This window comes from Hordeum vulgare, chromosome 5H (assembly GCF_904849725.1).
Source record: "Hordeum vulgare subsp. vulgare chromosome 5H, MorexV3_pseudomolecules_assembly, whole genome shotgun sequence".
In the NCBI taxonomy this organism is placed as follows: domain Eukaryota; kingdom Viridiplantae; phylum Streptophyta; class Magnoliopsida; order Poales; family Poaceae; genus Hordeum; species Hordeum vulgare.
The window spans coordinates 505434968-505453647 of record NC_058522.1 but is presented as its reverse complement, the minus strand read 5'-3'; the positions used below and the strand labels follow the sequence as shown (position 1 = coordinate 505453647).

The 18680-nt window shown below is 44.9% G+C and overlaps 2 protein-coding genes and 2 pseudogenes across 2 annotated transcripts; 2 read left to right on the top strand and 2 right to left on the bottom strand.

Moving 5' to 3' along the window:
- Positions 1 to 3085: 3085 nt before the first annotated feature.
- On the top strand, positions 3086 to 4032 carry LOC123398691 (basic blue protein-like). The gene is made up of 2 exons (XM_045093142.1): positions 3086 to 3385; positions 3486 to 4032. The coding sequence occupies exons 1-2, from the start codon at positions 3220 to 3222 to the stop codon at positions 3839 to 3841; spliced, it is 522 nt and encodes a 173-aa protein (XP_044949077.1). The 5' UTR covers positions 3086 to 3219; the 3' UTR covers positions 3842 to 4032.
- A 1644-nt stretch (positions 4033 to 5676) lies between these two features.
- On the bottom strand, positions 5677 to 9541 carry LOC123399016. Its single transcript, XM_045093451.1, has 6 exons — positions 9353 to 9541; positions 8900 to 9026; positions 8178 to 8350; positions 7670 to 7976; positions 6083 to 6255; positions 5677 to 5996 (listed from the first exon to the last, which is right to left on the bottom strand). The coding sequence occupies exons 1-6, from the start codon at positions 9381 to 9383 to the stop codon at positions 5845 to 5847; spliced, it is 963 nt and encodes a 320-aa protein (XP_044949386.1). The 5' UTR covers positions 9384 to 9541; the 3' UTR covers positions 5677 to 5844.
- Positions 9542 to 10130: 589 nt separating this feature from the next.
- LOC123397645 lies at positions 10131 to 10990 on the bottom strand (annotated as a pseudogene).
- A 5038-nt stretch (positions 10991 to 16028) lies between these two features.
- Positions 16029 to 17602, top strand: LOC123397055 (annotated as a pseudogene).
- Positions 17603 to 18680: the final 1078 nt, after the last annotated feature.

Genomic DNA, 18680 nt, shown 5'->3' with positions numbered 1-18680 from the left:
CGACCAGTGATCCGACGAGCATCCCTTCTCGTTCCGACATTAATTTCATTTTAGCATGTCCAATTTGTTGAACTGTGCTTTAATTTGCTTTCTTTGGAATGGTTGAATTTGAACAATTTGTATTGGATGATCGACGTGCATGATTATGAAGATTTCATTTGAGGTATGTGGATGTGCGACGCAGCATATAAGGACCGTCGGACGTTGTTCGCGGGCGTGTCCGGACGTGACTGCAAACGTATAAGGGTCAGATTTATCAAGTCGGGTTGTAGATCCTTTTACAATATAATTTTTCCTGCAAAATTGACAACGATGCTGGACCCGAAGATAGCGTCGGATCAGGCAGCTCGTAGACCGGCGGAGTTTTAAACACCAACGCGTAGCACGCCCATATTCATGTATACATATTAATTTTTACGGTTTTGCTGAAACTCAGCTAGCTGAGTTTCAACTATGGTCTCAATCACTTTTCACCTTTCATATTTGCTAGATTCATTTTTTTTTTCATTATCTCGGGAGCTGCTGGGTGCCTGGTTCGTCTCGTACGAGCAACAGCCCATGTGTGAATTTAAGCCGAGCCTTTGCTCTTTTGCCTGAGCTAAAATACGTGGGCTTTTCTTATTCTTCTTTTTACCCGACCGAAAAGGGGAGATGAGGATCAAGGAACGTTGCTTGCTTTTTGCATGTGTTGTCATCTGTTCACTATATAGCTTCTAGGGACAAGTTTTTTTCTTTTTGCAGGTGAAAGGGTAAGATCTTTGTAATAACTTTTTAAAACAATTTTTTCATGATTAATTACTGTTTTTGTTTTTGCTTTATTTCACTATTTTTTTTCTTATTTCACTATATACTATGCATTGAAAGCGGGGCCATTTGTTGAAGATCTATATTTTTTTCTAATTTCACTATATATATATAGTAGAACATTGTTTCACTATTTTCTTTTTTATCAACTTTAGTATATTTATTTTGTTTTAGATTAATATTCATTTGTTACTTGTGATTTTAAATTGATTTCTTAGGTTTTTCAAGAGGGGGCGCAACTGTATGTTTCTAAGGTAGGACGTAATTACATGTTTTTTAAAACGGGGTCGTAACTGCATGTTCTTAGGCGGAATCGTAACTGTATGTTTTCAAGAGGTGTCACAATTGTACGTTTCTAAGGTGGGCCGCAACTGCATATTTTTAACGCGGGGTCGCAACTGCATGTTTTCAAGAGGGGTCACAAGTGCATGTTTTTAAGGCGGAGTTGCAATTGCATGTTTTTAAGGCAAGGTCGCAACTGCAAGTTTCTAAGACAGGGTCGCAACTGCATGTTTTTAAGGCAAGGTCGCAACTGCATGTTTCTAAGATGGGACGCAACTGCATGTTTTTAAGGCAATGTCGCAACTGCATGTTACTAAGAACGGGGTCGTAACTGCATGTTTTTAAGGCAGGGTCGCAACTGCATGTTTCAAAGACGGGATCGCGATTGCATGTTTTTAAGGCAGGGTCGCAACTGCATGTGTTAAGGCAAGGTCGTAACTGCATGTTTTTAAGGCAGGGTAGCAACTGCATGTTTCTAAGACGGGGTCGCAACTGCATGCTTCCAAGAGGGGTTGGTTGCATGTTTCTAAGGTGGGTCTCAACTACTTGTTTGTAAGGCGGGGTCGCAACTGCATGTTTCTAAGGGAAGGTCGCAACTGCATGTTTTTAAGGGAAGGTCGCAACTGCATGTTTCTAAGACGGGGTCGCAACTGCATGTTTTTAAGGCAAGATCGCAACTGCATGTTTCTAAGATGGGGTCGCAACTGCATGTTTTTAAGGCAATGTCGCAACTGCTTGGTACTAAGACGGGGTCGTAATTGCATGTTTTTCAGACAGGGTCGCAACTGCATGTTTCAAAGACGGGGTCGCGGTTGCACGTTTTTAAGGCAGGGTCGCAACTGCATGTTTTAAGGCAAGGTCGAAACTGCATGTTTTTAAGGTAGGGTCGCAACTGCATGTTTCTAAGGCGGGGTCGCGACTGCATGTTTCCAAGAGGGGTTGGTTGCATGTTTCTAAGGTGGGTCTCAACTACATGATTGTAAGGCGGGGTCGCAACTGCATGTTTTGAAGGGAGGTCGAAGTTGCATGTTTTTAAGTGGATTGCAATTGCATTTTTCTAAGGCGGGATCGTAGTTGTAAATCATATTTTAGCCGATTACAACTATGATGAACATTTCTTAAATTTGTGAATATTGTTTTAAACTCGCAACTTTTTTAACCTTTTGCAATTGTTAATCTCATGAGGATTTTTTTTAATTTTTCCTTTAAAAATCCATCTTTTTAATCATGATATTTTATGAACAAATTCAAGGATATTTATTTCTAAAATTATGATTTAAAAAGGGCAGAATTTGAACATGACATTTTGAAATTTTGAACTTTGAATTTCATGATTTCAATTTCAACATGAATTAGTTGGCACGCTCTAAATACTCTGCATACACATCCACACGACCCAACTCCAATGTTTTCTCACATGAAACATCATATTGTTTTTTGCATCAGAGTGTCAACCAACGGAAGGAAGCTCGACCTAGTAAAGAAAAACTACGACGAGGCCCATAATTAGACAACACCCACGACACAAGATACAACAGATAAAAATCGAAGGAAACGAGCGGGTTGCTGACCAACTAAAAATTCCTATTTAAATTAAAAATACGCCAGGTGACGTCAGCCGACTGAGACCATAACTGTGTCTCAGCCGGCTGAGTTGCAGGCAATCCCTAATTTTTAAACACAATACAAATGAAAATCATATTCAAAGTTGTACATGGAAGACATGAAAAATCTAGCGGGCCTTACATTTTGTGAACATGATTATTCATCGGCATGATCGGATGACTTCTAATAGAACCTGAATAGAAAATGTTCTGTATGTTCAAATCCTATGATTTTGATGCAAAACTTTTGAATTCAAAGTGGCCATATTTTGCGTACGCAAGATGATACTCTAATACTGTTTTCTCCTCTGTGAGTACAAAAATAAGTTTAATTATGCCACACGTGTTAGCCCGTGAGTGATAACGGGCATGGCAACTTGCAACAACCCCGGGAAACATAGACAGAGGCGCGTGATGAAATGGAAGAACGCCACCTAACTTGTGCAAAAACACATCTTCTACTGAAAAAGTCAGAAGTCGTACGTCCTCCCCTCGGAGGAGCTCTACTCGTCTCCCCCCACCAATCACCATGGCCTCCACCGGCATCCTACTGCTTCTCCTTGCGGCGGCGGTGGCAGGCCCACGCCACGCCGGCGCCACGGAGTACACCGTCGGCGACTCCAACGGGTGGACCAACGGCCCCAACTACCTGACCTGGTCGCAGAAGTACAACTTCACCACCGGCGACACTCTCGGTACGAACCATTATCGTCGTTAGTCCCCAGCACAGGATGTATCTCTTCGTCGTCTCATCCATGGTTGCCGCGCGCGATCGCCGGCGGTCGATCGATGCAGCGTTCAACTACGTGCCGCGGCAGCACGACGTGCTCCGGGTGACGCGGGACGCGTTCCAGACGTGCGAGCCGACGGCGGGGCAGACGGTGCGCAAGTGGGCGTCGGGCCGCGACGTCGTCGACCTCGCCGCGACGGGGGACTACTACTTCATCTGCAACATCACCGGCCACTGCCTCGGCGGCATGAAGTTCTCCGTCGCCGTGAGCGCGCCGCCTCCTCCGCCACCGTCACCGCCTCCCCCACCGGCCTTACCCACTTCCATGCCGCCGCCTCCAAGCTCCGGCGCATGCGGACGGCGCCTGGCGAGGATTTCCGGCCTCGCTGTGATCGGGCTGTGGATCAGCTTGCTGTCATGACGGTGATGGAATCAGAACGTTGACTTTACTTGTGATCGTCTATGCTTTCCTGAGTTTACTGGATGACCTTTGCGCTGGCATTGATATTATTGGAGATGAATTTTGCATCTGGCGTGTCTGTCGAGTTCATGATAATCTCAAATTGGCAGTTGCGCACACCAGAAGCGGAGTTTTTCTTTTAAGAACGTAGAATGGGGCAATGGTTCCTGCATTTCATTAAAAAAAAGTTGATTCAACTTATAAAAAAAAATCAGACCCGAAAACCTAACATTCTCGGCTAATCATAATTAGGAAATACCGAATGAAAACCTAAAAAAATGGGAAAAGGAAGCACTAGAACTTGGGATAGGGACAAGGCATATATAATAGTGTGGCTCATGAGATAGCTAAATATAGTTTTTCAAATAGTTTTTCTTGTACTTGGGCTGATGATCCCCCATTTGGCTATACTCAATGCTTGTGAACGATGTAATAGTACTTAACAATCAATAAAGCTAGTCATGAAGGCCTTTCCTAATAAAAAAGACATCTTCGGAGCGAGACACCAGAGTGTTCAAGCCTAAAGAAGTTTGCCGTGGCTCAAGTGCAACCAACCGTCAGTCGTCGAAGGGATACCGTCTGTATCAAATAACTCTTCCGTCTCGGCCTCAAAGAATCATGTGCTAACATTATCTTGTGGGAACCATCCTGAGAGGTCCAACTTTGACTTCCACGCGATCCTCGTCAAAGAACTCAACGCCTCGATCACTTGCGGTGAAAGCGGTTTTTTTACATGTCCAGGTATGCTTGCATCTTTTGCTCCGGATTGCTCACCTCCGGCAGCTCACCAAAAGCCTCCAACATCCTATGCTTTGCGTGCTTGGATGTCGGGATGCGTTGCACACCTTGTTCTTCTTATCTAGACGCCCACTCTGCTGCCCGTCATTCTTCTCCCCATGAGAAGACACTGGGGTCCCAAGCAAAGATTGTGGGAGCGGACAAGTAACCTTGCTGAGAAAATCCTTCATAGATAATAATGTTGCTTTAGTTTGTGCCACCTTCGCAACAACATCGAACACCTCGACCATAGGCTCAACCAGAACGTTGGGTGTGTTGAAACCGAGCGGCTCCTCTAAACTCGGCATCGGACCTACAATGGAGTGCATCATGGAGCCGCCAGGGCTTGGCGACCAAAGCTAGCCTCCGAGCACATAGGATCTACATATTCCTCATTCCCTACTGATAAGGCACCATGGGTCAACCACATATCATCATCCCAAGCAGGACAGTCCACAGGACCGATGATGACAGGCAAAACCTGAGTAGAAGGTGGCATTGCTTCATCGAGCATAGGATCATTATGCCACGGATCGATGCCCACCGGCCTAGCCGACAACATAGCAGCAAGGAGATCCATCTCGACAGGAACGTGGGGAAAGATATAGTAGTCCACACGACGAGCCGAGCGATTTCCAAGGAATGGCGCCAAAAGAGCCTTAGCGTACGAATGCTGCCTAGCAGCATCGCTGGCCGGCATGTCACGACGAACCCCAACACTGAGAGATGAGGACCGAAGGGAGACACCGACGAGGAAAGCTTCGGCGGAGGGCCACGACATTAACTGGCAAGATGAAAATCCTTGTAGCTTGCGGCTGAACAACGTAGACACCGTCCGTCTATCCATTTGAGATAGGCGGCACGCTCAGCCGCACTAACCACCAGGCTCTCCAGCAGCGGCATAGCCCGGCCACCCCTGGAAGCAGAGTTTTACAGAAACTATGAATCTGGCAAGTGCAAGCCGACTGTTGCAGCTAGCATCCAGGCATACTGAACTATTATTTCCAAATTACCCCCACTATATCTATCATTACCCACGGTGTTCACTTTGTCTTATCATACGATCGTCACAAGTTCTTAGATACCAGCCAGTAGGATGAAGGACGCAAAGGGCATTGTATGTTCATCATCAGGCCACGAGCTGCTAACTAACTAACAAATCAACACCCAAGCTGGCCATCACTACACTAATTCGACAATCCAACGACGGTGATCCCCACCTCGATAGCGCAGCTCGATTCCATGAGGTAGCCTCTGGACCGGTCCATGATGATGCTAAGCAGACAGAATTTGGAAAAACCCCATCGATGTAGATGATCAGACGGAAACACCACCAGTCCTGCAACCACGGCAAGATTGATAGATATATATAAAGATCAACTCAGAACAAACAAAGGGATAGCCAGGCAAGACAGTTGAATGAACCTAGGCTTCTGCGGATGTGGTCCACCCCGAACTTTTGGTCTACGACGGACAGAGCCAGTTCAACCGCCGGTCCAGATTTGCAGGGGTGATCGTCGTCCACGGCGTCCCGGTACAAGTACACGGAGAGCCAACCAGTGCTGCACTGTTCACCACGTGGATATATGCCGAGGTACCTGGGGATAGTATGCAATACACCAGTTCTAAGAAATTTCAACTGAAAGAAATCGGAAGAACATATAAAGCTATAGGTAAATATATGCTGCTGGCAAACATTTTAAGTGACAGTGAAGTTATATTTTGATGCTTTGATAAGTTAACACTCATAGGTAAAACGGGAGTAGAGTTATCCAACCCTTTCCATGCTTAGAGGTCAGCAAAAAAAATGCAGTTGAAGTAATTATAAAATCATAATTGCACGAAAGACTGTCGCACAAACATCTCCCAGTCCATAAAGATAAGAGATAAGTCCATATTACAACCTCGAACTATCACCGAAGTCTAGAACACAACCGTAAACTACGAAACTGTCTAATTTACAACCCTGAACTTCCAAAACCGGATAAAAGACAATCCTGGGCTGGTTTTTGACTCATTTTGACTGGCTTTGACCAGTCAACAACCTAATCAGCGGCATGTCACCATCTCTGTTTAACCTTATCCCCCAAATCTCTCTCTTCTGAACCCATCTTCAGGAAACCCAGCCATCGCGTCCTCTGGTTTGTGTGAGAATATTGTAAGGTGTGACGCTTAAGTTCTTAAGTTATGTGTCATTTTCACATATTTTCTTCTTTACAACATATGAAGTGCCTAATGCTAGCCAAATGCTACATAAACATTCGACCAAAAAATGAAAATGCCCAGAATTTTTTGAAACAATTCTCAAAAATCCAGTCAATCCTTACATTCAACTTCGGAAAATTTCAACATGTTTCGCCATGTAGAAAGAAAAGTTAGAGCGAAAAAATCGAATTCAAAGGCATTTTTGGGTCGGCCAAAAATAAAAGTTCCCAGAAAAAACTGAAACAAATCTCAAAAATCCACACAACTACTATATTCAACCTGAGAAAGTTTCAACAAGTTTTGCCAAGTATAAAAAGAACTAGAGCCAAAATTCCAATTCAGAGCCTTTTTGGTTCAAATTTTGGCAAAAAAAAGTTTTCAGAAAATATTCTATAAAATACACACAACCCTTACATTTAACCTGTGAAAGTTTCAAAAAGTTTGGCCCACTGGATAAAAGAATAGAAGAAAAATTCAGATTCAGGAAATGGTGACACGTGGCGTACGACTTGGTGCTGAGTGCTGACTAGGCTGTTGACTGGTCAAAACCGGTCAAAGTTAGTCAAAAACCAGCCCAGGGTTGTGTTTTCTCCGTTTCCAGAAGTTTAGGGTTGTAAATTAGACACTTTCGTAGTTCAGGGTTGTGTTCTAGACTTCGGTGGTAGTTCGAGATTGTAATATGCACTTATCTCTAAAGATAAACCCCCTTGGCAAAATAAAATGTAACCTAAATGCTTTTGGGTAGTATGAAATTAGTACTCTCATTTGGTATATGCTAGGTCAAAGGATAATGAAACAGGTCAGTACCACTTATGTCCTCCCAATTCAAATGTGGGCGAACAGATGCGATCCTTTGAATTCAATTGAGGAAAGTCCTTTATTATCGTGGTGTAGGTCTGTTTGATGAATCTATTCTTCTGGATGAAGAGGTTCTGAACTGTGGTATCCTTCGTAATAGCTTTCCTTTCGGGGGAAAAGACATCAATTTGTAATATCTTCACACCAAAGACACAGCAATCAGCATCCATAAAATCAGATGATTTCAGTAGTTTGCTAAGAGGAATCAAGCATTCGAACTCCGAATTTGGGTGCATGACATCGAAGCTGGAGCTAGCTGCATATACGTGAAGGTTAGAAGATTAGAGGAAGAAAAATAATTGTATTTGAAGTCGGTACAAAACAACTGGTTAATGTAAAATTGTATTTGATCATATTTTAAAATCTATAGATGTTAAATTTGAAGGGTGGAATTAGGATTCTACGTGGATCAAAACTTACAGACTTGTAGTTCAAGCACAGAATGTATTGACAGTACCTCTGTATCCATGATACATCCCATTTGAATGATTGTATATTGACAATTCAAACACTGCAACCAACTTGTACCCCGGCTCCATGTTGACGGAGTCTCTGCGCGTCCCAAGAGAGAGGGACACATACGAACGAAAAGAACCAGCTTTCTTGATACGTGGGGCCACCCCCAGGAACCTAGAGATGAATGAGATAATAAGGAAAACAGAAATAAGTCGGCCTAAAGAAGCCATAGCTCTAGCAAAGACGAAACATAATTTCTTCAGTTATTGCACCCTATCAAGCTTCAGAATTTGATTGTTTGTTTATGGGATTTTGATTGCTAATTACTAGTAGAATTCACTCAAATGTTATTTTGACTAAGCCACTTCCTACATGACGTTGACGTGTGATGTTGACTCCGTATGCATGATATTTACTCCCTCCGCTCCTAAATATAAGACTTTTTAGGGATTTCACTAGGGACTACATATGGAGCAAAATGAATGAATCAACACTTTAAAGCGTGTCTATATACATCCGTATGTAGTTCGTAGTAAAATCTCTAAAAAGACTTATACTCCTTCCGTCCTAAAATTCTTGTCTTAAATTTGTTTACATATGAATGTATCTAGTCAAGTTTTAGTATTTAGATACATTTATTTTTAAATAAATCTAAGACAAGAATTTTGGGACGGATGAAGTATTTAGGAAGGGAGGGAGTACATAGAAGACAATGATGCGTACCAGGTAAACCCGGTGCAGTAAAAAGGGGCAGAGCAAACCGACATAACACCCCTTCTCCTAAGTTGGTTAAAGTTATGAATCTTCCATACGAAGGTGGGATCGTGGGCCTGTCCCAGCAGTGGAGGAGCTGAAATTTGCACAAGAGCATCTTCTCAACAGTGCAGAACAGAGAGAAGAAAAAGAGTATGTGCTATGAACAAGTTCAGGTCTTGTTAAATGTAAGTTGCCAAACAATCAGGAATTTAGGGTACGAGATGAGATGAGTTATTGAAGGTTTGGTTCGAGACGGGACGAGTTATAAACTACTCCCTCCGTCCCAAAATAAGTGTCTCAACTTTATATTAGCCTTAGTATAAACCTGTACTAAGCTTGCGACGCTTATTTTGGGACGGAGGGAGTAACAATCTGGATTTGAAAGATTACTATAAATTACACGAACAAATGTGCACATACATCCTGAATCAGAAACGCAGGAATTGCCCATGGCTCTGATCCTTCCTGTGATATCTTCCTCCGAAACTGAAATTCAATCTCCACTTCGTGAGCCATCATATTCATTGTGCAGGGTGATCAAGCACAGAAAATTAATCTTCAAGTGCAGTACTAACATATCTTGATCAAATAATTACAATGGCATATAGAATAATCAAGGATCACAATAGATAAATGTGAGAGAAGCGGGTTTTGCAGCTTCTGCCTGCGTATACAGGTTCGAACCTGTAACAATGCACAGTAAAGATCACAATGGAACAACTTAGCTGCACGATCTTATAGAGATCCGATACAGAAAGGGGCTGGCCTTATTGCTCGTCAGCCGAGAAGGTAGGGTTCATGAATAAATCTCTGGGGTTAACACTACAGCGCATCAGAAGTTCAGAAATCGGAACCACCGGGAGGGGCTCACCAGAGGGAGAGGCGGCAGACTCGAACGGGGACGGGGCACGGAGTTCCCTTTCCCTCGGCGCTACCGTGGCTCCGAGCTTGGCTAGCGAGGGTATGTACGGGGACGGATGTTGATGCAAGGTGAGACGGTCATGACGTCGATGGTTTGGTGCGGCTTGGTGGTGAAGTTGCGGCGGCAATTTATTGGGCTGCGCGGATTGTTGCCGATGTGGCCAAAGTTATCCTGAGTTTAGCTGGACTATTAAAAGGCGTTGCAACGGGTTAAAAAGTGTTAGAGTTTAATTAACATGTGTTAATTATGGGGTAATCTCCCCTCGTAACTGCCATCTCTTCCGAATCGATGCCTCTTCATTGCATCTCTTCTCCTTGTATATATATCCATATTCATCTAATGAAAAGGGACGAGGATTCATTCTAACACGTTATCAGCACGCTCTAACCGGTAGCACATAGGAGACGACGACAACAAGGCCGCGATGCTCTTTGGCACGGTTGACGCCCCTTGCATTGACGTCGCTCCTGCCGGCGTGACTTCTTTCGACCAGGGCGTGGCAACCATTCCTGCCCCCCGGCATCATCAGCGCCGAGCACGGGGATGACACCGTCAAGCCGTGGCCGGACCCGCCCGCTCGTGCCCGCGTCTGGCCATGGCGGCGCTCGCACTTGCCCGCCGATGCTGTGGTCGGCAGCGCCAGGATCTGGCCACGGCGCTGCAGATCGCGTCCACCGCGCCGCGCCTGCCCGTGCCCAGCGCCCGTCCGCCAGGCCGCTTGCGCTGCGCCACGAGGCTCGTCCCATTGCAACGGCGGCGCACGGCCCCAGCCTCGACGGCTTCCCAACGCGGCCTCGGTCTCCTTCCCGTATCGTCCGCCTACGGCGTCGTCTTCGTCGACTCCCAACGCGAGGCGCACATGCCACCCGCGCCACGCCCTGCACAAGGCCGTGGTCGTGCCCGCGGCCCCGAGCCCGCCCGCGCCTGCCCGCGACTGCGCTCGCCCGACCTCGCTCGGCCGCCGTTCGGCGGCGCGACGACCGTGGCCTTCCGACCTCTCCCTGCCGACCACCAGCGGCGCCATGCCTGTGGCCGCCCATCCGCGATAGCCGCCGGATCCCCCGCGCAACGGCCTTCCAGCCCAGGCCGGCAAGCCAAGCCAATGCGCGGCGGTGCAGTACGGGAGAAATCCCCACACGAACTGCTCGTGAGAAAGAGATAGAAAATCTTATCTCTTTGCAAGTTTTGCACTCTAACCCTTGTGGTTTTACCTATTATTGAATAGGCCAAAACTTGTTTTGCAGTTAATTCTAGCAGTGATTTTATTCCTGTTATATACCGTTAAATCTGGTACATATATTACAGAACCATTTTTTCTGTTAAGTACCAATGTATTTCAGATCTTAAGTTGGTGTGATATATTTTCACGTTTATCACGTGTTGAGATTAATTACGTCCATTTACAATTGAAATTCTAATCTCTTGCAAAGATAATATGAGTACCTATGCAGTACTATTATTTCGTTGAATACGAGATATTCCGGAATATTGTTGAATACGAGATATTCCGGAATATTTCTATGATGTATCTAATTTCATGTTTAATACGTCTTTTTGCAATTGAGATTTTCAATTTCTTGCAAATAGAATCAATTCATCTTCATTGAGCCTTTGGCTTGATACAAGCAAGAATTGATGTGCAAAATCCCAAGTGTTGTTTTTCAAATTGATGTTTTTGGGACCATAAGGTAGTGTGTAGATCTACTGTTTTGCAGATTATCACCACTACTGATAAAGCCTACATTTTATCGTTTCGATATTATGTTTGCTTTACAAAGTGCTCTCCCACACATTTTACTAATTGATGACATAAGGCATTACGAGTAAGTATCTACTGATTTCATCAGATTATACTCTCACTGTTGCGAGAGCTACTCCATTTTGGAGATTATCTTCAAGGTGTCATATTTAGCAATTTGAGATTCACACTAATGGTTTCAAGATGATTTCTTGGAATACCCATTGATTTTGTTAAGTTTATTACAACGTCAACCATGATGGTCTTTAATTTACTAACCGTAAATTGATTATCTCTGGTTTACCCATAGCGGTAAAATATGGCTATAGAATTTGAGGCACTCGCCCTCAATGGCCACCATTGCCCTATCTGGCCATAGACAGCATGATCGCTCTTGTCTCTCGTAGGATAAAGTGTGCAATCCAGGCCTCTGGTAAGGATCACACCGCTAACAGAAAAATGGTGTCATCATAAGGCATTAGATTCAGATCTTAGCATCTGGGTATTATGTATTAGCAGTTCCTGGGATACAATGAACTCAAGGGAAAAGGCTTGAAGCTCACTTCAACCTTCAACCTGACATCACTAATGATGACGGGACCCTATGGGCATGGAGAACGTGTGGTTGATTATGCCTCAACTGACATGTTTGGAGACTATGAGTAGTCTCTCAATCTCTTGAGTGCTCAATATTTATTTATGTCCATTTATGATGTTGTATCAACAACATAAGTATTGTTGTCATCATATATTGTATATCACAATATATTGTATCAGCACTTTGGTACAAATACATTTATATGTATTATATATATCTGACTGTGATTTTCATATTGAGAATCTTCATGTCTATATATAGATTTTTACGGGAGTTAATCCAAAGAAAGATAATATGTGCCTTGTGGACATATGCACTACAAACTCTATACTCAGGGAAGTCCAATGTTTTCCACTCTCGTTGAGAGAAAGGAGATATTTCAAAATCGCTAGACGCGATGAGGTATTTGTTGGCTCAACTCGAGTCATATTTACTATCCCTCTGGATACTTGAGTAATGTCAGGATGCTTTATTGCTCCTGGTTTAACTCGTACCCTACTAAACTATAGAGGTCTCCGTCAAAATAGTTTCCATAGCGAAACTTATGATGACAACAAAGAGAAATGACTTCTCTTTACCATATGCAACGAATATGGCAAGCACATTCTCTATGTATCATTTAGATTGTACTACACATACTACAAACCCGTAGCACGTGTTGCGTACGAGATAGTTTTCCAAAGTGTCTTGTACATGACAAACTTGGCATACTCGTCTTGGCCATCGAGACATTTGGTTGAAACAGAAACTATCAACAATTCCAGTAGTTTATAATTATTATGATGCTAAATTCTAACAGTATTTGGATTTTGTGTGCACTACATGTCACATAGGGAAGCTAATTTTAAGGCTCGCGCACCTTGAAGTCTATGCTGAACCACTCAGACTCCTTGAATGCATCAAGTCGAGGTAAGTGGCTCTTCCCATCCATTGACTAGACCATTCAGGTATTCCATGGTTCTAAAAGCAATATCTATACAATTGTCTCAAGTGTGATTTATCCACATGAAACCATTGGCTCATTATCCTGACATCGATTTCAAGCAAATCGAATGGATAACATTGCAAAATTCACCTTGAGTGCCTTTTCTATGGCCATTGGATTGAATTTTAGCAATTTATCCTAATGGCTAGACTCAAAATGGTTTGGTAGAATCCTTTATCCAAAGAATTAAGCTCATTGCATTGTCTTTACTTTGGAATTGTAACTTACCAACTTTAAGTTGGAGTCATGCAGTTTTACACGCTCATGACAGAACTGCATAATATTATTCCCTTGTATCTTTAATATGTGGAAATCTACCAAGTATTTCCCATCTGCGGTAATTCGGTTGCATACCGCTATCACCATCCGGCATACATCATTGGCCCCTCAACATATAGTTGGGATCTATGTGAGGAATAATTGTATTTCCGTCAATACCTCAAGCCCCTCACATGGGGAGTTATTCAACGTCAGTATGTTGATTCAATGAGGAATATTTCCAGGCATTAGGGGGAGAATTCAAGTACCATAAAGAATGCCAGGAAATTAGTGGAATGTTCAACACATTTCTGCCTCAAATCCACGTATTCAAAGAACTGAACCATGCGTTCAGAAGGTTTACAACACATTGCAAATAACCTGCCAGATTCATTTACTGACTATAAAGGTGTCACGCAATCCTATAATCCTGCAAAAATACATTGGAAAGAGTGGAGGTACCAACTAAAACCACTCAACTCCCCGTTCAAAGCAACAGGGGGAGAAGTACGATGATGGTATTATCAGGATTCAGCTTCTCGCAAGCAAGGATATCTTAAGGCATGTGAATCAGTAAATGCAAGTCAACTTCACGTTGACAGACACCTAATGGGTAGTATATACCCAGTGGATGGGAAACCTCCACAAACCCAGGTCATAGTGCACACAATGACCGGGACATCGGAATACCTGACTCAATCGCATTGGGAAATCGCGAGTAGTCACCATGGGTAACGATATTTCCATCAACGATATATTGATATATAGATTCTGGAGAAACATATAACCGTAAGTCTGCAAGTGTCGACACGTATTTCTCAACTAGATTGCAAAATCCTTTCAAATGATTCAGATCCAAAGACCATGGCCATGGCATAGTGTGAACAACACTCGGACTGAACTCAAGCAAAGGTTGTAATCTAGGTAGAAATAATCTTGCTCAATAATGGGAAGGTATTCATAAGCAATACCTACACCAGTTTTTCTTCTGGAAACAGAATTGAGAACAACAAGGTGGTGAAACATAGAGCAAGTATTGTAGCACAAGGGTTCATGCAGATACCCAACTATTCTCTAGAGGTGGAATCTCTTTCTGATAACTTATATCATTGGCAGTACAAAATCATCTATCTCCGCAGTTGATAGATGTAGTGATCACATATCCATGTGGATCACTAGATTCAGACAAATATGATTGATTCCGATGGAATCTCACTTCTGAATCGAAATGCAAAATGCAACATACATTGTGTAAAAATCAGTAAGTCACCATACACTTATTGTTGTCGGTACATATGGTACAACCGACGTAGTGAGTTCCTTATACACAAGGATTACTCCTACAATGATGATTACCCATGCTTGTGTGTCTACAATGACGACACATGTAATCATCTAAATGACGGAGTTTAAAATGAAGGATTTGGGTAAACCAAAATACTGCTCGTTACTACAACTTGAGCACCTTCATTCATACATTTGGTATACTATGTTGTCTATATCCATAATATATCAGGGAAATTCATTATGGACAAATATTATCCATCCATAGCTCTCATGGTAGTTCATTCTCTAGACATAGACCAAGAGATGATGGAAATGAGATATTGGGACTCAACGTTCCATAATGCCATTGGATCCACCAAACACAGTTGGTTGGTACTCAAGAATATCTTTCGATATCTCCAAGGCATCAAACATCTTGTCCTGGGTTTTCAGTTTCACAGAAATGTGAGCACCGATATTATTGGATACATCGATCAGATCCCCACTATGTCAGATCGTAGACAAGCTTAGTGTTCATACTAGGTATGGTAGCTCTCTCATGAAGAGTCTTAAAAACAGACCTCATGGCTACATCCACCAACCATTATCTCAAAGATAATGTTGCTTGTGTTGCCCGGATGCAAACAGGTTACGTAATAAGCAATATCGCTATATTGCATTTCTTGCAAATCAAATCATGTGACTGATTTGGTCACAGAATCTCTACCAACTTTTACATTCCAGAAACATGTTAATGGAATTGGTATGTGACGACCGGCTTCGAAATTTGCAAGAATCAGGGGGAGTATCTTCCTGAATTGTTCCTGTTCAATGCATCATATTATACTCTTTTTCCCTCCATGAGTTTACTATATAGGTTCTCATGAAGGTTTTTAACGAGGTAATATCAAACACAAGATCATATATCATACTTTCAGTTTTCCCCACCGGGGTTTTTAGGAAAGTATATACGACATATTTATTGTTCTCTTGATTCTATGAGTTTTCTCGTATTGAGTTAAAGGAGACAATAACCATATATGTTGCGACATTTTCTCCTTATTTTTCCCACTGGGTTTTGAAGGAGTTTTGGCAACATATCAAACACTATACTCCTCATATTTTTCCCACAGGATTTTTGGAGGAGCCTCTAATCAAGATGATGATTCTGGATGGACAAGGATAGATTAGGGGGAGTGTTAGAGTTTAATTAACATGTGTTAATTATGGGGTAATCTCCCCTTGTAACTGCCATCTCTCCCGAATAGATGCCTCTTCATTGCATCTCTTCTCCTTGTATATATATCCATATTCATCTAATGAAAGGGGATGAGGATTCATTCTAACAAAAAAAAAGCGATAGACAGATATTTTTTCCTTACATCCCCCGCGTCATCCTCAGCGGCAAGAAAAAAAAATCTACTCCTACCAGTCATCCACTCCGCCATGGCGCCTTCGTCCCTCTCCGTCCTTCCCGCGCCGCCCCTCACCCCACTTCACCCCCGCCGTCTCCGCCATCCAACCGCCGCGCCCGCGCCGACCACTTCCCAACCCCTCACGCACGTCGTCCGTTGTGCCCGCGCGAAGGCGGCGTCGCCGGCGCCGGCGAGGCCCCTGCCGCCGCCGAAGCTGGTCCGCTGCCCGGCGCAAGACCGGCAGGCGGCGCGCGCGAGCCGGCTCCGCTTCGCGCGCAAGCTCCTCACCTTGCTCCTCTCCAAGCCGCGCGGCTTCCTCCCGCTCCGCATCCTCCTCCAGTGCCGCCGCTTCCTCGGCCTCCCGCGCCGCCGCCCGCTCGTCCCCTTCGTGCTCCGCTACCCGACCCTCTTCCGCCTCTTCCAGGCCCCCATCTCCCACCCCCTCTCGCCCTCCCTCTCCACCCTCGCCGTCGCGCTCACCCCCGCCGCCCACGCGCTCGCCGCCGACCTCGCCGCCCTCCGCGGGGCCGAGCTCGCGGCCGGCCTCGCGGACAAGGTCCACCGCCTCCTCCTCATGACCCCGCGGCGCAACCTCCTGGTGTCCAAGCTCGCGCACATCACCCCCGACCTCGGCCTCGCCATGGACTTCCGCGCCACGCTCTGCCCCCGCCACCCGGGCATCTTCAACTTCGCAAACACCTCCCACGGCCACGCGCTCCAGCTGGTCGACCCGCCGCCGCCGCACCCTTCACCGCTCCCTCCGCTATTCCGCCCCGCCGTTCGGCCCGACCGCCTCGTCGACCGACCGCGGAGGTTCCCGCACCTACCGCTCCTCCGCGGGCTCAACCTCCGTCGCGCGCACCGAGACTACCTCCTACGGTTCCACAGCCTGCCCGAGGCCTCCCCATTCGAGCCGCTGGAGGAGGGCGCGAGCGCGGAGACGGCGGATCGGCGGGCGTGCGCGGTGGTGCGGGAGGTGCTGGCGATGACGATGGAGAAGCGGGCGCTGGTGGACCACCTCACGCACTTCCGCAGGGACTTCGAGCTGCCCAACCGGCTGCGCGCGCTGCTGGTGCGCCACCCGGAGCTGTTCTACGTGAGCATCAAGGGCGTGCGGCATTCGGCCTTCCTGGTGGAGGATGGCATGCTGGTTGGGAGGGACCGGCTGGAGGAGCTTGTCCGGGAGGGCAAGAATATGAGACGGGCTCGAAAGAAGGGTGTTTTTCCGGTTGATGGCGGCCACACTGATGAAGATGATGAGGAAGATGATAATGTAGCAGAGGGTTCATCAGCGGTGGATGGTGAATTCGGGGACCTGTTTGAACAAGACAGTGTCGCTGGGGAAGACTGGAATGAGGTGGGTGATGGAGGCGGAATCGAGGGCGACGAAGAAGAGGATCCTGAATCGGATGCCATGGAGGAGTTTTGGGTGAAGAAAGCTGCAGAGGAGGGGCTGCTGACAGTGGCAGCGAGCATGATGTTTGGTGAGGAGTGTCGAGATGCTAGGATTTTTGCACATGGTGTTAATGAGGACCACGGATTGCTCGAGCGCATTGTTCTCAGCAATCTTCAGTAGCCGGATCTGGGGCGGTGGCGCACGGGGACGGAGGTGAGCATTGGAGGAGTTGGGGCCGGTGGCGCACGGCGCCGTGGCAGGGGGTGGTGGCGAGCTGGCGCCGGAGATGGGAGGTAAGGTCGTGGAAGGTCTGGTGTTTTTTTTCTCCCCCACATACCGATTCAACTTCACTTATCAATTGGATTGTTGGTTAATTTTAGAAAATATCAAGGACTTTTTTTAAAATCACTACGGTGGGTTTTCCGACGGAAGCGATAGCCTCTTTATTATTAGGTAAAGATATATAAACTTGTTTTGAATCTAAGCAACTATTGTGCTAATTCTCAATCATTTGAGAATTTCTTACTCCTTCCGTCCAAAAATATCTATCATAAAAATAAACGTATCTAGATGTATTTTAGTTTAAATATATTAATTTATATATATTTGTGGGATAAGTAATTTTGGACATAGCAAATACTACATTTTAAGGGAGAATTTCTTATTTACGTTAACGTTTAGAAGCTGGATTGGAGGTTGAGATCCATTGAAAATCCACGATTTTTCTATGAAGATCGTTTGGTGTTTGAGGGGCGCAGCCGGACGTCGGACATTGGCAGGGTGGAGCCGGACTAGCCCCGCTGGAAGATCGTTTTATGTTGCATGTAAGAATTTGGATTTTAAGGTTTTTAATCTGAGGTATCCGATTGTAAAATGTCTTATTTAAATTGTGATCGGTCGGTGTTCGCAGACGCACGACGCGACCAGGGTGTTTAAGGGGTTGAATTTTCGAAACCTGGCTATAGATGCTCTAATACCACAAATCTGTAGAGAGGGAGTTGAGAAACACAATTCTCCCGCGCGCTCTTCAACAAGGCCGAAATTGGTCAACCTTCCTTTGTTTAAACTGAAGCCGAAGGATCAAGAGGCATGGTTTCTCCATCCGCTCCATAAGATAGTACTTTCTTCGTCCCTAAATTTTTATCTTAAATTTGTTTAAAAATGAATGTA